This window comes from Aphelocoma coerulescens, chromosome 12 (genome assembly GCF_041296385.1).
Source record: "Aphelocoma coerulescens isolate FSJ_1873_10779 chromosome 12, UR_Acoe_1.0, whole genome shotgun sequence".
NCBI classification, from domain to species: Eukaryota; Metazoa; Chordata; class Aves; order Passeriformes; family Corvidae; genus Aphelocoma; species Aphelocoma coerulescens.
In genome coordinates, this window is record NC_091026.1 from 10,336,146 (window position 1) to 10,357,352 (window position 21,207).

The 21,207-nt window shown below is 49.2% G+C and overlaps 1 protein-coding gene across 1 annotated transcript in view; it reads right to left on the bottom strand.

Moving 5' to 3' along the window:
* Positions 1-1,146: 1,146 nt before the first annotated feature.
* The window catches only part of PODXL2 (podocalyxin like 2), a 32,429-nt gene continuing 12,368 nt past the window's right edge, over positions 1,147-21,207 (bottom strand). Inside the window, exons 3-8 of the mRNA XM_069028091.1 lie at positions 12,838-13,718; positions 11,747-11,821; positions 8,654-8,810; positions 7,689-7,750; positions 5,868-6,047; positions 1,147-5,529 (exon numbers count right to left, since the gene is read on the bottom strand). Of these exons, the coding sequence (XP_068884192.1) occupies positions 5,320-5,529; positions 5,868-6,047; positions 7,689-7,750; positions 8,654-8,810; positions 11,747-11,821; positions 12,838-13,718 (1,565 nt within the window). The 3' untranslated portion in view covers positions 1,147-5,319. The remainder of the gene's footprint in view (positions 5,530-5,867; positions 6,048-7,688; positions 7,751-8,653; positions 8,811-11,746; positions 11,822-12,837; positions 13,719-21,207) is intronic.

The following is a 21,207-nucleotide window of genomic DNA, read 5'->3' on the forward strand; positions in this document are numbered from 1 at the left end:
GCGCCGCCTCCGCAGCGCCCCCTGCGGCCCGGAGGAACAGCTGCCGGCCGCGCTGCGCGGGGACCCGCTCAGGAACCGCGGCCCGGGACAGGGGGAACTGCTCGGGAACAAACCTGGGGCTGATCTGGAACCACGGCCCGGGACAGGGGGAACTGCTCGGGAACAAACCTGGGGCTCATCTGGAACCGCGGCCCGGGACAGGGGGAACTGCTCGGGAACAAACCTGGGGCTCATCTGGAACCGCGGCCCGGGACAGGGGGAACTGCTCGGGAACAAACCTGGGGCTCATCTGGAACCGCGGCCCGGGACAAGGAGAACTGCTCGGGAACAAACCTGGGGCTGATCTGGAACACACCTGAGGGGACCTGGCCCAGAACATGGTTGGGAGGGGGTTTGGAATACACGGCAGGACTCTGTCTGGACTCGTGCAGTTGTAATGACAGAGGATCTCACTAATCCATACAAAGTTGGGTGCCAAAAGGATGGTGCCAGACTCTTTTTGGTGGTGCCCAGCAACAGGACAAGGAGCAAAGGCCATAAGCCAAAACACAAGAAGTTCCTCCTCAACCTGAGGGAGAATTTCTTCACGTTGAGGGTGGCAGAGCACTGGAACAGCTGCCCAGGGAGGACATGGAGTCTCGGCAGACACTCAAATCCCCCCTGGATGTGTTCCTGTGTCACCTGCTCTGGGTCACCTTGCCTTGGCAGGAGGCTGCGCTGCATGATCTCCAGAGACCCCTTTCAACCCTAATAATTCTGTGATTCTGTATGAGGTCCAGGTCTGGAGCGGGTGTGAGATGGTGGAGAGCTGTGTGGGACACATGTGGCACAGGGCTGGGCACACAGGCAGGGACTCTGCTGTGGAACAGAGGCTTGTGCTAAGCCACTCTAGCAGGAAAGGTGTCCTGGGCTGGTTCTGTGGGTACTGGAGGGGTAGAGTACTCCTTGGGGGAAGCCTGTTTCCACAGCCTGGGCACCTGGCATGGCTCAGGGCTTCCACAGAAATCTGTGATGGGAGAATTAAGGAGTGCCCTGTGGGGAAGGGGGCCCAGGCTGACGACCCCCATCCTGGCAGAGAGACCCTGGCCAACAGTGCATTACGAGATGCAGCAGACTTGATTCAGGCAGATCTAATCAAGCAAAGCACTGCACTCAGGTCAGTGTTCAGACACCCAGGAGGTGCATTTTATTGCAAAGAAAACAAAACCACAACCCTGTTATTTCCAGGGCCAGACACAGGTGTTTCTAACTGTTCTCCGGCAGCAATCCCAAGCAGTGGCCAGGGCTTGCAGACAGTTTGTGTCCAGCAGGAATGAAGGTGTTGAGAAGGGCTCAAAGCCTGGCTGTCAGCTTAGGTGAGCGCATGAGGCTCTCATGAGCCAGCACAGATGAAGGTGCTTGTTGTGTCTGACTGTTCAAGCTGTCCCAAGCCCTTTGTGAAGGAGAGATGTGCTCCTGCATGGCTGCAAAGTCGGACGGGAACAGACGAGCTGCTGACGGCAGTAGCTGCAGTGGGACCCTGCTGCAATGCTCTAAAGTCATGCTGCAATAGTCCTTAGGATAATGTACCTTCATTTCACTCCACATCCTCTGCCAGAGGGATCCTTCAAGTGTATCTTGAACCATATTTTCAAGATGCATTACATCCTCCACAGCACAATTACCAGGTCACTCCTCATTGTTTCTTTCCACCCTACATACCCCAAGGTGGCGTGCAGGATGCAGAGTCCTAGGACATGTTAGACTCCACGTTACAGGCACAGTTCCAGATACCTGGGCGACACCTCAGAGTAATCTGCAGCTTGGCCATCCCAGGCCACATCTGGCCACCATCCCACAGAGATGGAGAGCCACTCTGATCTTGGCCGTGCATCCAGACGATGCCATTGCCGGTGTACCCCGGGGCACTGCACTCCTCACAACAGCACCTGATGCTCTCTCTGAAGAACCACCTCCATTTCAAGGCAGAGTCTCTGCGTTCTAGCTGTGGTCCCAAGGAGCAGAGGGAACAAGTGGCAGACAAAACAGGAAGATGGAGCTGAGACCCTGTGTTCCTACCCAGGGCCTCTATACCGGTGACTCCAGGGAATGTCTCATCTCACTACTTTGCAGACAGGGACGTCCTCACACAAAATATCCTTGACATGCCCGGTACAAGCCCCTCTGCTCACAATCGAGTCCTGCAGCCCCTCGTGAATAAAGCAGGTTATCCTAGGCAAGTCACAGGAAACAAATATCCAAAGCTAAGAGAGGGGAAAAGTTCTACTTTTTTTTTTTTTTAAATTTTTCGTTTCCAACTCCCAACCGCCACCAGGTGTCAGTGCGACCAAACATTTGGCAGATGGAACTATGGGGATGTCCGGAGTAGGTGGCAAAGAGTTTTCCAGGAATTGCTTTGTCTCCTGCATCTGCTCTGTCACCTGGCACACTGCTCTGAGAACGTCCAGCTTTGACAGTTTTTATTAAAAAGAAGTTTAACTACATTAAGGTGATAGAAAAGCTTCCTGTTACAAATGCTAAGACAAAGGTTTTCTTCCTCTTTACATCCTCCCTGCGCAGAGCTGGAAATGCAAGCACTGAATAGAGTAAGTGGGCTACCAACAGCCTCTCTACAGCGCTTCCCAGCCCGCAGGTCCCCAGAGATGACCCGTCTCTGCAGGGCTGGCAGGAGAGGGACAACAGTGCAATCAACTTGACAAGATCAGCCTAGTGCAAAAAAATGATACAGAGAAAAAACAAACTGTAAAAGGATACAAAGTATCACCAGACTAAAGTGAAATTCTATCAACCAGTAGATTTCTGAAGCTAAACTGGGATCATACAGCCAAGTGCACCCTGTCAGAGACAGCAGAAAAGTGTCCTCAGCCTCATGACAGCCACCCTTACAGAGCCTCTCAGATCACCTGGATGCTCCAGACAGAGAAGAGAGTCTCTGGAAAACCTCCAGGGCATGAGAGGCCAGAAGAGCAAATCAGGAGAATTTGCTAGCTCGTTATTGAGCCCACATAGCCCCCTTGGTTTCTTTAAAGTTTGAAGATTTTACACGAGATCAGGAGGTGCTGAGCCCAGCTGGAAGCATTGCTTTATCAGTGCCTTGTTGTTTCTCTGAATTAGGATAGTGGAGAGAAAACAGGGCAGCAAAGCAGCTCTTAGCAGGGAAGTGCACCAAGGAAGCGATTTGTGGGTGAAATGATTCACATCTGATTGGTGGCACTATCTTTGTAACAGCCACTGGGCATTAAAAACTTATTTGATGAGGATTATTGGACTTGGAAACATTTACACAGTGCAGCTGCATAAAGGCCACAGGCATGCCAGGCCCCATTATGCTAAGTGCTATAAAAACTCAAATTTTAACTCCATGCTTTAATTCACTCACCATAACAACAATTTGCATTTAATCCTGTGAGCCCCAAAGTGCCTTCAACACAGCCAATGGATGTGCAGTTTCACTGCACAGACCCATCAAACTCAGCAGGAGCCATCAGTGAGGGATGGTCAGAGAGGGCCTCATATAGCTGTCCATACACATGGACTGTCCCCCACTATCAGCTGCTGGGGCAGGAGAAGGAACTCTGAGCATCTCTGCAACCCTACCAAGATACAAAAGGAGCTGATGATCACTGTCTCCTACATAACACCGGGAAAGATATGGAGGCAGGCTAAAACCACTGAAAATTGGAATCTGGATAGGAAACCAAAGGTTATCACCTTTCTTGAATCCCTAATAAACTGGTATCAGAGTGGTCCTACACCAAGGTGATCTGTGATTCAGTTTGTATGCAAAGCGCTACACAAACTGCAACAACAGACTCTTGCACCTCGACTTCAGGCACACACACCAGGGAGGAACACGCTAGAGGTCTCTATACATACAGTGATAGATTTACAGGCTCAGCATCAGGCTGCACATCTGGGGCCTTTCTATACAAAGGTTCCCTTAAAGACCAAGTGTGAAGCTGCATCTCACAACAAGCAAACATGCAGATCACCACAAGGGAGAGAAGGACTGGTGCCTCTGACCGAAGCAAGTCCCTCAATCCCTCAATGACAGAAGAAACAAATGTTCTGGGATTTCAGGCTTGACAGTAGTTTAGGCAGGGCTCAGAGAATAATTAAGCATATTCACGTGCCTTTAGCACACATCTTCAGGGAGCTGGAGCCTCAAAGTTGCCTGAGGCATGCCTGAGAAATATTCATTGGGGAGCTCTTATATCTGATTCTCATCTCATCAGAACTGGCTCTTACATTGTTTAAATGCAGTGATTTTAAAGATGTTACCCTGATTTATACCTGTGGGATATTAAACATTTCCACCCTTCCCTCAGGGCAGGATGCTGAAATTGAAACAAAAGGATGAGAAAATTACTTGTTTCCCTATTTAAGAAGCTTCACATAGTCTTTGTATTTATCACAAAATGACCAATTGAAACAAAACTATCCTGAAAAATAGAACTGGAGTGGAGAAGGTCAGCCAGTCTAACACTTAGACAAGGGATATTTTCCTGCTGATTTCCCAGGCTGTTGTGAAAGCGGCATGTAAACGTCATTTTTGAGCAACTCTCCAACCTAAAGCACATTTCCATCTAAAATGCTACACCATGGCACCAAGTTCTCTGCAATCAGTCAAGCAAGGGTAAAGTGCTCAAACTTCGCAAGCTCAGCTTGGAGTTGTGGAGCTGAAAAAAGGAGTGGGGCTGTTTGTGGTACCAGGGGTGAAATGAGATGATAGCAGGGAGTGGGTGGGAGGGGTGTTTTCCCCAAATGTAAACATCAGCTACTACAATTAGTAGCTGAATGCTACAGCACTAGAAAACCTGTTCTCACATGGGGAATGCAAACTCTGCCCAGGACATCGACAGAATCTTGGCTCCCCTCCATCCAGAATGCACAGGTTTTACTGCACCTGCACGGACTGAATGTGATCTCAAGGTCAGGATCTGGAAAGTGAATTTACTCCCCAAATCTGGACTCTTGATGGCAGGCAGCCACACCATCTTGTTTCTCCAGTCCATCCACTCTCAGCTACTACCACAGAGCTACAGTAAGTGCATTTAAAGGTGATGAAAGCATTGGTGCTACTGATAGGAACACACACACAGAGATCTATAAACCCACCCCTCCCGCTTCCCTCTGTTCCGTGATCCTCCTGGCTCCAAGCCGCAGATGCAGGCTCAGGACTTCCGTAGGGAAAACTTGCCCTAAGACCTGTTCAAAGGTTCTAAGAAGTTCCTGAGAAGCCACCTGATCCCATGGTCCATCAGTCAAGATAGGAGAGAAACAAGTGTGTTTAAGAGGGTGGTTCCCACCCTTCTTTTTCTAAAGATGCGTGTCTTCCTCAAACACATCCACATCCTCGCTCGCCTGCTTATTGATCAGGACATCCCAGCTGTCAGGGCCATTGATGGTGTTCCCACCGTTCACGCTCGGCTTCTTCTCCTGCATTTCCGACTGGCTGTCGCTGGCCACGTCCAAGGTGGGGTTGTCATGGCAGCCGTTCTCAACAAAGCGCAGCTCCTCGCCGTGGGACTGCCAGGGGTGAGAGGACACAAACGGAGACAAAGGGGTACAGGTCTTAATGCTGCTGAGAAGCACAAGCAGACCAGGCTATGAGGGTCACCAAGAACTTTGCAGGGTCAGTGGGAAAGGCAAATTTTCTCCTAGCCCAATCCTCACAGCGGAAATGAGCTGTCCTAAGCACATTTGCATCTCTCTTACACCTGAATGGGCTCCACTGCTGCTCCAGCAGTGTATCCAGATATGTCCCAGAAGTGGACAGGGGAAAACAATCTCCCTCTTAACTTTCCAATTCCCTCCATCCCAAGGGCTAAGAGTCTGGCCAACTTCTCCACCCATACAGTGCTCACCATGTTCTTCATCTTGGGCAGGCGTCTCTGCCAGCAGTTGTAGATGAGCCCCAACACGATGATGATGGCACAGATGGAGCCAATAATCACCAACACCACAAAGAGCTTCCCATAATCACTGCGTGTCTGGTTAGGGTGAGACTGGCAGCTTGTGGTGGTTGAGTAGTTCTGGATACCAATCTGGAAGGAAGGAAGCAGTACACTAAAAGCCCTGACCTGCAGGCAGATAGAATCCTGTTCCAACTCTCCAGGGTCCAAGTACAGGACCACAAACGTGGGCAGAGGAACTAAAAGCCAGGGCTGGAGAGTCAGGCTGCGCACTGTGCTACATGACTAGAAAGCACATAACTATATGTAACACCATTTTCCATGAAAGCTGACACATCAGCAAATGACAGTAGGCACAACCTTATTTTGCTCACCTGCACAAGGATCACACCTTTGTGCATGACAAGGAGGGAGAAACTGTCCAAGATTGAGAGTTCCCAAGACAAACTATGGACCACTGATGGGTGCTGAGGCTTTGGTAACTGCTTGGCAGAGAATGTAACCCCAATAAGCAGGTTTCCATTAAAGCTCAGGTCCTAAGAGGGCATAGTGGTCTTTAAAAGGTCTTGGAAGTGGACAGCTGCCCACTGAGCCTAAAAGCTTAGGAATAGCTGTTCTAGAAACTGGCCCCCTGCGGCTGTCAGCAAACAGCCCAACACTGGTTCCAGTGACTTGGCAGATTTGAAACAGGTTACATATCCAGTCAATAGTAAGTGTCACAGGTGTAAGAATACCCTCCCTCCTCCTTGCAATCTCATGCTTGTGCAAGGGCAGCACAGTGAACAGAGTTTCATTATTGACAGAGGGAGTTGGAGGCATGTGGCAAGGAGGCTCTGGTAGGACTCACGTTAACATGGGGCCACAGTTGCAAAATCAAACCTTGCATCCCACAAATCCCTCTTTCTGGACAGTTCTAGGTGCTGATACTTCAGTCACACAATTTCTACAGGGTTGGCTTTTTTCACTTTCTCTGGTATAAGCCAATCAATACACCACTGAGCACTTAATTTGCTTTGTCTAACTGCACTGGTTTGTTAGGTCAGGGAAAAACCTGAGAGCAGACAGCCAGCAAGGCAGTGGCCCAACTCCGCTGCTAAAATCAGCAAAATTATTCCAGTGGTGCAAAAAACTCAAGCAGAATCAGGCCCTCAGTGCCTATATACCCTGGAGGACAAAGGGGCAAAGCCAGACATCATGGGGCTGAGTCGTCCTCATCTCTATCCTCTTCCAAGCTGCCCAGGGTTAGAAGGGAATATGTGAGGCCTAGAGGCAGCTGGGAGAGGAGTCTGGCATCTGTTGACCCAGGTCCTCTGCCTGCCCTTGTAGAGGCAGTTGTTTAAGGAGTGAAATGCAGACCCTGGAATTGCAGAAGGCATGTGAACATGTCAAGAGAAGCCAATGTATGTAAAACAGCTGCAGGGTGAGCAGGGCCAAACGTGGGGCTCTGCAGCACCCACATTGCTCTCGACAATGGTATAAAAGGGGTGACACTGAGAATTCCAACAAAATGAATGTGTGAAAAGCAGTCTCACAACCAAGCCAGAAAAGCAGGGAGGGAATAACCCATAGTTACTCTCTTAAAAGGAGCAGACATTTGATGGCCTGGCAACTACCAGTGAGGGGAGAAGGGAGTTTGCCAAGCGTCTGACTCATCTGTTTGCCTGCCATGGGTTCAGCACTTGGTTAGACTGAGATATGCTCCCAGTTTTCAAGTTTCTTATTTTAATTGTATAACCGGTCTTAACAAATGGATGCAGCCAGACAGGCTCTTACCTCAGCTAAGCTCCTCTTAACATCCCCCAGTGCCATGAGAACATCTTTTGTAGGGATAACGCCTGTAAAGTAGAGGAAGAGATCAGTGCTGCTCTCAGCTCAGGTGACTCAGTCAGATGTATTCATCAGTCTAAAATCCCCAACAGGATGGAGGCAGGGGAACATACATTTTTGTTCATTGGTGTTTTATGTCAGGAGGCTGAAAGAACACAGGATCACAGACAAGGGTACCTCCAAACACTCTTTAAAGGAGTAAAAAAAAAATCCAGGGATGAACTGATACCAGAGCCACCTAGGTACCCTCCCCACCACCACAGAAGCTCTCAGGATCTGTGTCTGCTCTGGGAGCAAGCAGCAGCACTCAAAAGTCATGGAGACAGGTTCATAAAGGTCATAGAGGCCATAATGTCAACATTAGAAACCTCTATCACTAGACAGGCAGCAGAAGCAGTACAGGAAAACGACCCCTGTACTAAAATAGGAATAAAGAGATGGTAAAATGTTCCAGTCCAGCCCATGTTCACTGTCAGCTTTTGTTTCTTTGGGCATGAAGGGAGACACTATGAGGACTGTCCTAGTTTGGACAGGACTTAAGAATTGATAGGTTAGGAAGTGAACCAAGAGCAGGCTGTCATATACTGCCATGGAGGGGAGTACATAAGCATCAGGAGAAAGCTGACAAATGCTCAGGGAAAGGCAGTCCAGGGAGGAAGCAAAGCTGAAGGCAAAGTGCAGAAGATGGAGCTTTGTGCAAGCAGTGAGGAACAACCCAGAAGGCAGAAGTGAAGAAAGAGTCTTATGTCCTCAGTCCCTCTCCATCCCTCAAGTCTGGTGAACGCTGGGAACTGGTGGGATTTAAATGGATTGGAAACCAAAATCTCCTTCCGGCATGGCTGTGTACCTCCATTTGGGAGCCCCTTAAATACACTCCCCATCACAGGAAGGCTCCTTCTGCCAGCACTTACCCTGTTCCCCTGCCAGTGTCATTAGCAAGTGCTTGTCGTTCTCATTGGGTTTGCTCAGAGAGATGAGCCAGCGCTCCTGCAGCGCCTCCGGCTGCCTGGAGAAGGCATCCTCCACCAGTGCCAACAGCTGGGGACCCCTCTCCAACCGAAACTCCTCCTGCCACAGGAAAGGAACCTTGGTGAGTGCATGCTGGGGACAGCGCAGCTGTAGCACTGCAGGGCTGGTACAGCTGAGACCTCACATGTGCCCAAAATCCAGCAGCATTAAACCTGGTGCAACGCTCTGCTGCACAGTGCTCCAGGCTGGAGCCACAAACATCTCCTGATGCACCAACCCTTCTCCTCAGCTCCTGTGGTTGCTGTATGCCCCACACCAAGCCCAGCTCTCCTGGCACAGAGAGATCCTGAAGCAACACTATGGTGTAAGGTGAGAAGGAAGCAGCCAGGCTCTTCCCCACAGCAGCGCTGGGTCAGCAGGTGCTGCTCAGCCTGATGTGCTCCAGCCACCCCTCGGCAGGCTCCTTTGCTGCTTTCTCACTCCTGTGTTTCTATTCTCATCTCCAGTTGCCATGCCAACCTGAAGGCCACACAGATGATTAATAAAATGGAGAGTTCTTGTTGCCATGGCAATTTGAAGCGCTCAGGGCAGGCACAGGCCTGTGCCAAAAATGGCCTAATTGGGGAAAGCATCGATGACTGGGGCCTGAATCACAAGAGCCTGGCAGTACCCCCTCTCATCAAATTATGGGGCTTGGTATGGGGAGACAGGAGGAGCTGCGTGAGGAAGCAGCACCATGATGCAGCACCATGATGCTCAGCTGCAGCTCCAGCTCATGGTCCCACTGTCAGCCTGAGGCTCTCTTTTGGGGGATGCAGAGGAAGGGGGAGCAGCTGAGCCAGGAGCAGGAGGACAGAAGCAAGATGTTCCTGGTGATGGGGAAAGCAGAGGTTGCAGAGCACTGATAAATTCTCCATGGTGGAGAGGAGGGAGCAGGGAAGGAACCTGAATGCACCTGTGCCAAGGTGGAGGTCGCCTCCTTATGCATAGCCAACTACCACTGCTGGGTCAGATCCTGCAGTCCTCACATGGGCAAACTTTCCAGGTATGTTGAGTGGGGGATTTGCCCAGAGAGAGACTGAAGTGATTCCCTTGCCTGAAGCCCACTGGGAAGACAAACGGGCTTCCAGCTTAACCCAGAAATACATGGTCCCTGCAGCAGGTCAGAGCCTGCAACATAGTGTATAGAAGGTCAAGGTGCAACCCTCTGGAAGGGGCTAAGCACCCTCCTTGTCCTTCAGCTTTTCAGTGGGACTTCATACACATCAGATCATGGCACCAAAACATGGAAATATGTGAGGAATCCCCATTCACACTAATTTAAACTACAGCACTTGCAATACAGGTTCTCCCTCACAACCCCAGAAACCCAAACACCACAGAGCTCAGATACAGAAACCAAAAAACAAAAGGGACAGGCAGACAGTAGGTGAGGTGCCAAAACTGAGCAAATTACCAAGGGTAGGAAACAAACTGCATGAACATCAGTGGAAAGGAGAGGAGCTTGATTCCAGCTTCACTCATGCAAAGTGGTAATGGGAGGCAGGGAATGATGGAATGCTCACGTTAAATATGTATGTCAACAAATGTCCCTTTGAATAAGGGGTAGTACAGCACAAATCATTCACTGGGAAATATGTTTTGAAACATGAAATCAAGTAGAAAAACAGTTCAGCCCTGCCTATCCCAGGGCACCATCTTCCTCCAGCAAGGCCAAACTGAGGATTCAACAGCAAAGACATAATTTGATCAAGAGACATTTGCACATCTGCTTTTCAGTTCTTCCCCTTACAGAGGTTTAAACAACACAAGTACCAATGACCACAGAAAGGAAGCTACTACATACTACAAAATTAACCAGTATTTAAAGTCCACAGAGATAAGAGAGAGAGCAATGGGGATGTGAAGGAAACAGGGCAGAAAAAACTCTGGTTTTCAAGGACTCATTTTCTGTGTTACAATTGTGAACTGCAGCAGAGATACTTAAAACCCTCCACACTGGTCTGCCTCAATCAAGAGGAAAAAGACTGACTTTTCATCTATTCTTAGAGCAGTCAGCATGCTTTACTGTGTATAGGAATTTCCCCGTTTTCCCTGTCCCCAAAAAGGTCACCTTTAGAAAAAGAAAAATAAACCAACCAAGAACTCACCAGTAGTGGCAACAGGTCAGTGCCACAGAGCAACCCTGCAGGAACAGAACCAGCTGGCTCTGCCCACAGCAGGAGCCCCACAAAGCAGGAGTGCAGATGCACGAGGCCAGAACACAATTCCTCAATGAAACATTTTGGTCTCAGGCTGTCAGGCTCATAATAATTTCTTAGAATTATGAAAGGTGTCTTGACCCCAGGCCTTTCACAACTGGTTTTTAAGTGCCTGATAAAAGGCCCAGCAGAAGTGAACAAGCCCTTTTACCAGGGATCCACAAGGGACTCTGGGCTCATGAATTAACTGCAGCTTTATGAGGATGGATGGACAGGCATTGGATTAGCAGAGCATGGCTGGTTAACAGACCCAGATAACACACAAGATAACAGGGTGGGGAGAAGAGTCCCTTAAGGAAGATTTAGTGATAGCTGCTTGATATTTATCCATACACAGTGCAAATGGGAGTCCCTATTCCTCTGAGCCATCAGAGGATTGTTACTATATGCTGGAAGGAATGGAAGGAAAAGGAAGAGAAGGAAGGAGAACTGCATTTCAATCTTGTAAGAGGTGCAATGTTAAAAGCTCTCATGTCTCATGACAATCCAGGTACTGACTGGCACAGACAGCAGCCAGAAGTTAGTAAAAGCTCCAATATGGAACTGACATGTGCTAGACTTGAACCAAAATCATCTCTCTCCACCCACTCTTTTTCCCTTCTGGAGAACAGGAATACTTGTGTCCTCCTCCCCTTCTCTTCACAGCCTCTATAGGTTGAGATTTAGTGCTTTTAAAATGTTGTGTGGTAAAAGCAGAGAGCAAGAGCTGTGTCTGCCTTCACTCCCCTAAACACCATTGCCCCTGTGCCATCAAATCTCTTTGGACTGACTTACACAGTCAATGTTATCTGACATATTCAGGATGATATAGTTCTTTCCCGCAAGGTTGCTCCAGTCTTTGCAGATCACCTGGAGAGACAAGACAAAGACAGCTGGGTTCAGGTGTGAATGTAACTCTGCTGCTGAAAGCACAGGGTACACAAGGGACAGGAGCAAGGGGCTGTGCCATACTCCCAGGAGCACTTCTCAAAGGATGTGACTCTCCTCTAACTCTGTGTTCTAAGGAGGAATCACCATTTCTGTGCTAACATGGAACAGGGACAAAGTTACTCTACCAGCTTGCCACAGCTCAGCTTGACCTTCCACCTCTATCTCAACTCAAGGAGGACACAGATTCTCAGTGGAATCTACCCTGCAGCCTTATCAGCACTTAACACAAAACCTCACCAGGAGCCTCTGTGGTCCTTAAACAAACCAGTGAGATAGGGCAGCACTTTGCAGGCAGGATAGGATGCACAGAGGGACTAAGTCACTTGCTCAGGCTCCTGAGTACCATGGGGCAGAAAGCAAAATTAAAAGCTTTGCTTGGTACTTTCTCACCAGTCAGCTCCTGCTACATATTTTCTCTTAACCAGCTGCCAGGATTCAGGAACTGCAGTTCACCCCTCCTCTCCCACAGGCTCTCCTAGACCAACATCTTCACACATAACTCTACTCTGCTCCACCTGCTCCACATCTGGTCCCTGCAGGCAGCAGCAGCAAAAACAGCACTTTCTTCTCACTCCCTTTCCAGAAATCCTTGGGGCCATGTTTGTCCTGACACTTCCAATAATGCAGGCTAAGGAAACAAGGAGCTTTCTCTGCTGTGCGTGTCCCAGAGGGAAGGTGTTCAGCTTCTGTTTATCAGAAGCAGGATTTTGTGCAGCTGGGAAGATGTGAGGGGGCAGGGCTTTCACCAAGGATGATGGATACCCTTAAGAACTGCTGTGAATAACTCTCCCTGAAAATTCAGTTTTGACTGGGTGAACAGAAAAAACTACTTCCAGCAGTCAGAATTAGGGATGGGGTTAAACACTCTGCCAGGAGTGAAGTACCCAAATATCCCCACTGCAGCCAACCACCCCACTCCCTGCTCCCAGTGCGACCTGTGCTGAGTCCCAGGGCAACTCAGTTGGCAGCATGGCCACGCGGGCATCCCCAGCCTGTGGTGACGAGCTCCTCTCTGCTGCCGCAGTCTCAGTGGCTGACTCGGTGTCATTCCAAACGGGATCCAGCGCAGGCTCATCAGCTCTGTCCCACGGAGACACCGAAGTGGGATGCTGCTCACTCCCAGGAGGAGTCTGGGTGCCTGGGGAGGTGCTTGCAGGAGACAGTGTCCCCACAGGTGTTTCCACTGTCTGCTCCATTTCAGTCAGCATCGTGGGCTCCGGCATCTCCCACCCCACTGTGGGCTCCGAGGCCTCCTCCCTGGCTGAATGCTCTTCCCCACCAGCCTCCACCGTGGTCTCTGCAAGCTCTGCTCCTGTGGCAGCCACAGTCAGCTCTGAATCTGCTCCCCCAACAGCCCAAGTGTCTCCAGTTGTCACCTCCAAGAGTTCTTCTGAAACACTGGGAGATCTTGCATCAACAGTAGTAGAAAAAGTAGAGGACACAGGTAAAAGACCTGGTCCCATGCTGCTCCCAAGGTCTGGAGAAACAGAGTCCTCTTCCTGCCCTCCTATGGCTGCCTCAGTCACAACACCTGGCCTGGCAGAGGCTGTGGAAAACAGAAGGGAAAAGGAGTCCTCTTGGTCCACTGGTTCAGAAGATGTAACCTCTGGTCCAGAGGTCTGGAGGCTCTCCATCCCTCCTCTTGAGGGGTCTATAGGGAGCAGCCCCTCCTCTTCCTCTAGTGTGGAGAAAGGCGTGTGCAAGTCAGGCTCCACAAATTCTGCCGGTGGCTGGACAGTGGCCATTTCCCAGTTATCTACTTGTGTCCCGTTCTGTTTCAGCAATGCCTTCTGGGATGAAGCAGGAAAGGTATAATCTACAAAGAGATCCAAAAGACTTCATGTCACATCTGAACTAAGAACTCTGAAAGGCAGAAAATATCCCATTATATGTGTTCAGCCACAGGTGGGAGTCAGAGGGCAGAGACCCTCTAAGAGCAGGTAGCCTGCCACAGCAAAGAACAATCCCATCCAATATGTGCACTTCTCCATCTCCCCATCCCATCCCAGTGAACCCATATTCCCAAGGGATAATTTCCATGTTTGTTCTCTCCACATCTGTCTGTCCATAGGCACTTCCACAGACAATAATAAGTAATAGTTCTGACACCTGGCATCTTTAAGTTGAGGTTATGAGTGTTAGGAATCAGGCTGGAATCCAGAGACTAATTTCAGATGGGATTGAGAAAGATATGGGGTGGTAGCAGCAGTCAACCACAAGCTAAATGGGAAATACTAGAGAAGAGAAACTAAAGCACAGAAAATCAAATCCTCCTTCCTGCTACAACCAAGTAATACCACCAAACCCTGAATCGACCCGGCCATCTTTGAAATGCAGAATTTAAGTTTGTACAGCACTTCAGAGCAGAAAAGTCATCCCACAAACATCTGCATTAGTTTTGCTTTGCTACAGCAGCTGAATCTAACTCCCCTCCCTCCAGTTTCAGCCCCGGTTGTTCTGTGGCTCTGACCACAAATGGAAGTGTTGCTGCTAGACAAACATAGATGCTGAAGGACATACAGGTCACAGATGTAAGATCAGAGTCAGAACAGGTAGGGGTTTCTTCTGGAAGCTAAGGAGCTGGAACCCCAGGAAAAGGAAAGTATCTGTAAGATCAGGTATGTTTAGCTTGGAGCAGCAGGCACAAATCCAGCAAGCATAAATCAACCTTCATCTTTCTCGAGAAACTGCCCATACCCATGGAGCTCTGTTTCAGGAGTCTGCATCCCAATTAACTCCCCTTCTCCCCGAGACAAGCACAGCACATTCTCACTGAGAAGGGAAGGAAGACGATCCCTTCACAGCCAGAAATCAGCCCCCTGCTCTGTCTATAGTTATTAAGTAAATGACTGTCTGAAATTCCCAAGGCTCCTGTCTCCTCTCCTGCCTGCCAAAGCAGATGCTCCACTGAGCACAGTGGGCAGCAGCTGTCTGGATGCCTTACAGAGATCTGCACAAAAAAAGCTCCATGCATCCCTGACTCTGCTGCCAGAGTGGGTGCAAGCTCCCAGGCAGAGAGGGCCATGCCAGCAATCACACCCATTGCCCTGGGTATTCCCTGGCAATCAGGACTGCCCATGCTACTCCTGCCCACCCCTCCTGAGCAGAAAACACACTGTTCCATCCATCCCAAGCAGGAGGCGTAAAGATCCTCCTGTTCAGCTGGCAAGTGGCTTTCCCAACGCACAGCTCATTCCCTTTATGGTGTCAGCAGCTCCTCCCAGATGCTGCCCAAAGATGAGCATGACCCAGTGTCGTGGTGTGGGGACTAGCTCCCAGTTCTGTCTGCAAAGAGGCCACTGGGATTCACTGCCCATGGCAGGCAGAAGTCATGTTCCTTTGCTGCTGTGTCTCACTAGAGAGCACCCCCTGACACCCCACCCAAAGACCCTGAGGATTAAAAGATTTTTGCTTCCCAACAGCCAGTTGGTGATGCTTCGTCATAAGCCAAGGAGGCTGGTAAGAGCATTCAGCAGCAGCACAGACCAAAAAAACCCCATCTCTCCTCCACTGCCTGGCACTGATCTTCCCAAAGGTCCACAGCAACAGGTAACATCCCAGAGTCTGCAGATACAGCCACTGCCTTGCTGGATGGATGGTGGGTAACAGAAGAAACAGCCACAGACCATGGGATTGAGGAGGTTTGGGTGGGACTGCCTTCTTAGATAGTAAAGCTTAGTGCATCTCCCAGGGCTCTGCTACTCCTGCTGCTGCAGGGATAACTCAGGGTTTGCACCAAGAACCCCCTCTGCCCTGACATGCTGTGGGTGAAAAGTGAGGGTTTTGCCCCTTAAAACAAGGCCCTGCCAGATGAGATGTTATTTTCAAGGATCAGTGATCCAATCTGCCATCTCCTTTGCCTAAAGACATTCTAAGATATTCTCAACTCCTCTGCACCTCCTCTCTTCCGTGCTCTTCTTCCCACCTGGAGCAGAGCACGAACTGGCAGGCAGATGGGCACAGCAATAAAACAAGCCACAAAAAAGCAGCATGAGGTTTGTCCCACGGGAGCGAGAAATGCTCCCAGCCAGTCAGCTCTCCTTTGAAGTCACACACTCAACCTTTCCCTAAAGTGCTCTCTCACAGATTAGTTGGCTCCCGTGGGGGAAAGCCCCACATGGTGCAGCCCTGCCGCCTTTCCACCAACAAGATCTAAAGATCTCAGAGCAACTTCCGCCTCTGCCATCTCTCCTGGGCAAAGAAAATTTAGGGAGAACCCATCCCACTCTCTCCCAGCAGACTTCTATCTTACAAGGCAGCCAAAGATTGAAACCTGAGCTGCTTCTCTAGGCCAACAAATCAACAGGGTAGAAGCAGACACAGGAATCCTCACACTTGCTACTAACTGAGTTAACATTCCTGCTTGTCATCAGTTTCCCCACTACCCTGCATGTTAAGCTGGGAACATCCTTCCATCTGGTTCATAAGACCCCACTGATTAGAAACTCAACTCCTCCCAAATCCTGAGAGGGCTGTTACTCAGATTCATGTAGGGAACAGTGAAACTTTAGGCATTTTGGTCATAGTGCTGCTGGATTGTGCTCCTTGAAACAAGGATCTCTCCATACAACCCAGTTACCAAAAGGGTTCAATCCCTTTGGTTCATGAAGGATCACAGAATCATCAAGGTTGGAAGAGACCTTCAGGATCTAGTCCAACCATCAACCCAGCAGCACTATAATCATCCCTAAACCAGATTCCCAAGTGCCACATCCAGATGTCAATGATGATGAGTCAATCCTTCCTCCCAGACTCTTCAGCTACACAATTCCTGTCTGGAATCAGCTCCTACTGTCTCACTAACAAGAGCATCTGCCAACTTCACAAGATCAGGTGTCTTTAAGGCATTCATATTTTGTTTTAGTTTACACCCCTCTTCCGTGATTTGAAGGAATTTTTGCACCCTGTCCATCTCCCTGGTATGATCTCAGCCCCTAAGCTGGTCCTAGCATCTTCTCCCCAAACCTCCATCCAGAGAAGCTGGCCTGTCACTCATCTGTGCAATGCAGAGCTAACAGCTTGCCCATTTGAAGAGTATTCTCAGCATTTCCCTAGATTCCCCTTCCCTCCAACCCTAAGGGAACTCAAAGGGCATCTCCCATTTTTAGCATCTCTTCCAGCATTTGGGTAGCAGCTCCCTTTCAGCAAGTGGTCTCCTAAAACCCCCTTGGCCCACCTGGTTGTCCTCTACCTTCAGCAGAGCCAACACACCTGGCCCACATGCTCTGGGCATATGGCAGTGCACCCACAGGCCTTCCCACCTTCTGATGCCAGTGCCATCCACTTCCCTTCTCACCCCATTTGTGGGGAGAAACAGCAACCACACAACAGAGAGGCAGAGAGACACAGGCAGCCTGTGCTCCTGCTGCAGAAATGGGACAGTCTTCTGCCAAAGGAGACAGGTATTATGGAGCTGGCTGCAATGCCAGATTTGCCTTGTTTATCAGCTCATCTAATTTCAAGGAGGAAGCAGAGCTCTGCCAAACCCAAAGCTGCCCGAGGAGGGAGGCAGTAGCTCAGCTTAGCTCCTTCCCTGCCAGGGTCTGCTGTCTCCCACCAAGATCAGCAGTAGGCTGGAGCACAAGTGGAGCTCGTGGCCACACAGAGACGTGGCACATGCCCCTTTCCAGCCACAAACAGGAGCAGCCAAGCCACAATGGAGCCGGCCTGATCACAGAGAGGGACAGCTCAGGAGAATCGACCACTGGAACCATGAAAATGTCCCAGCACTTCTGCCCAGTCTAGCAGGGATGGACCAGAGGAGTGTAACAGGCAGACACAGCTCTACGTCATGTGCCCTCCCAGAGCTTCTCAGCCATACCATCCCCTTGGGAGTCTGGTTCACCGATATGAAATTCCACACCTCTATCTCACCTCTTTGCCACCACATCCTTAGCTTCACCCCTTAATGCTTTCCATCAGTAGTGATATTACTCGTATTGCAGCATCCAGCTGCCTCCCACAATCCCCCAGCTTCTCCCTTCCAAGCTCTCTTACAAAAACCCTCAGGCAGTATTTTTTGAAAAAAATCATCTTTCACAGCCTTTCCAAGTCCTGCCCTTTGCACCTCCCAGCAGACCCAGGTCTGGGTCACACAGATGCACTTCCTTCGCCTGGGGAGATGATTGTCCCTGGGAGAGGTGAACATGAGCTTCAAACCTCTGCAAAAGCCACCATTCAGGCAATGTCCTGCTTCCTCCAAAATCAATAACAAAACTTCCCTGACACCAGATGGGCCATGACATGGCATTGTGCCAAAGCACAATTCCCCAGCCAGACATTTAATTCATTACATTTCTGCTTCTCTGTCATTCAGAAGAGCTGGTCTCAGTTACTGCCCCACAAGGTTCCCTGTACTTGCTATTAACTGTTTAAAGCAACTGTGACAGCTCAGGAAGAGGGTGATCCTCATTGTTTTTAGTACACATAACCTGACCATAAGGTGTTTATTGGATTAAACTGGAAGGTCATGTTAACCAGTGATTGAATTACTGATAACTAGAAGGTACTGTAATAAAGACAAGACCATTCCTGGGGTCCAATCACAACACATAGCATCATCCACACTAAAACATCTGCCAATGTTGGGAATCACAAGGGGCACTTTACTAAAAATGCAGCCAGGTCTGAAACTGTATCTGCTCTCCTTTTTGCAGTATAGAACAGTAAGGCTTACTGCAAAAAAGTCATACTCCAGCTGATTGAAACTGCAGGGGGATTTCAGAGAGGCAAAATACAATTACTGGTGCTGGAACTGAGCCAGTTGGGGCTAATATACTAATCTTCCAGAAGAGCTAGGAGAAGTTATTATCCACGACTCCAAGACAAGTCTACACACACAAAAGAGATCACAGCCAAAAGAGAGACCCAAAGTAGCAAAGTGGTTAGGCCTCATTATGGCTGAATTTGCTTGAGGTACAAACCGGGCACCAAGGACTACAGCTGTTCCCAAACAGCCTCATACCTTATTCCAGCTCAGCACGTGGACTGCAACAAAGCCAGAATAAGCCCTCCTCAGCCAAGCACCATCAGTGAGGGATAGCTGCACCAGGGTAACACCATGCCCAGAGAAACCCTCTGCCACGGGTCAGCCTTTGGTAGCAATGTCTTGACCGAGCTGGCTGGTCCCAAGACAGATCACCCAATGTGTCCCTGTCCACTAAACCAGGGCATAAACATGAGGCACCCCAGGAGCAGAGCTCGGGCAGGCGGCTGCTCAGCACTAAGCTGCTTATGGAGACAGTCTTTACCAGGTGCTTCATTTCATTAATGCTTGGCTTGAAGATGGTATTAAGAACTGCAGATCTGCTGTCAGTCTGGATGAAGAGGCAGTAGATTTCAGTAAGGATGAGAGATACTGGGATCTCTCTGGCCAGAGGCAAGTAATTCATCATGGAAGGAAGTGAATCTCACTATCAGAGAAGATGGAAGGTATTTTATTCCATTAGCTGGTCAGAAAACTTACTTTTCCTTGAACATAGTCTTTCTGACTTGTCTGTCCTTCTATCCCTCATCCTAACTCTCCTGGGAATCCCTTCTGCTAATTACTATGAATAATTAAAAGATTAAAATTTCCTCCCCCATCCCACAAAGCACCACATGCTGTCCTAGGAAATCATCAATCTATAAGACTAGTTTTGATAGCTCCCAGTACTTGGACTTCAAGTACCTTGGAGCTAAAAGAGCAGTCCCTGGTTGTAATGAAGTGAGCTTCATGCCAGCCCACTGTAACACTTGAAAATGGGATGATGCACTCCAATCTTTGGGCACTCAGCTGTTGGGCAGGGGAGGAGAGGGACTAAGTGCCCTCATGCACTAGACAGTCACAAGTCTTGTGTCCATTTTCAGGAGCCACACTTCCCAGGAATTAACGATTAGGCTGCCTCAGCCTCGAGCCTTCACTGGAAGAGAGGAACATGTGGGGCAGTGAATCCTGACTGAGCCAAAGGAGAACACCGAGAGCTGCAAACAGGGAGCACTCCAGGGTGGATACACCACCATGTAACTCCTTCACCAAAAGCAAGGGATTCAAAGACACCTACAATCCTATTGACTCCCATCTTCTAGCCCTAAAGCTGGATGAGATGTTTTATCTGTTGCCCAGGATATCTGTGTAGCAGTAGGAAACACAGAGGACTGGAAGCCTCCAGGCAAAACAAGATGGAGAAATGGGATGAAAGGAAAGGAGGATAGGAAGGGCCAGATGCAAGACCCTGCAGGTCCACTCTCTCTTCAGAGTTATCTGTGGCTCAGGCCAATTTGCAAAGGTGAGGCGAAGCAGCCAAATCCAAACTACAACCTGAGAAGCTTCTAGGTTCCCTGGAAGCCTGAAAGGATGCAGAAGTAACAGGTTCACAGCTCCACTGACTTGCCTTTTGGCTGAAGTACAAATCACACACTTGCTTCTCTCCATAAGGATATGGCATCCAAATTCCCACCAGACCTAATCCATCTCTTCCACATGTGGCTCTGCCGGGTAGCACCTGTGCATGGGGTGACACACATGCAAGTGCACACTTCTGTGCACCCTCAGACAGAATGAGACAAATGTCAGGGCCCTTCCAGAGGCTGGTGCTCACTGATGTCAATAGAGATTCACTGTTCCATAGCATAAATCAGCAAAAGCACATTATTCAGGAGAACCAGAGCCCCAGGCTGAGCTGTGCTCTGCCACTGGGAGTTTGTTCTCACTTTCTAATGGACTAACAGGTGGACCTAGATGCCACATGTTTTCTAGAAATATTTTTAAAGGATGTTTTTTGTGTGCTTAGCAAAAAAAAAAAAAAAAAAAAAAGGCAGCTGCAGATTGTTATTGCTTTTTAGCTCTTGCAGCCTCGAAGTCACACAAAGGCAGGGGAGTCTCCCCACACAGAGTTCAGAGGGACATAAAAAAAGGAGAGATGGAAATGACTAATACAGCTTTTGAATAGCAGGAGATTTGGGCTATCTGCAAGACCACCACCAGTTCAGGCCCAGTATTTTTATACAAACACAGTAAGAAGCCAGCACAGATCTCCTTTCACAGCAGGTAATTTTCTCTCTCTAGGAGTACGACAATCCTGTTCTGTGCCTTGACTGATGCAGCGTTTCCAGTGTGTGTGCCTGGGACAGAGCTACCAACTACACTGGGCTACACTTCACCGAACGAAATCTCACATAAGGAAAACTTACACCATAAACTTTTTTTTCCTTAAACAGCAGCTGCTTAAAACTGTTTAATGGGTTTATACATTGAAAATAACCTAACAGATGTCATCACACAGTTCCACAACGTATCACATGGCATCTGTCACACATGCAGCATG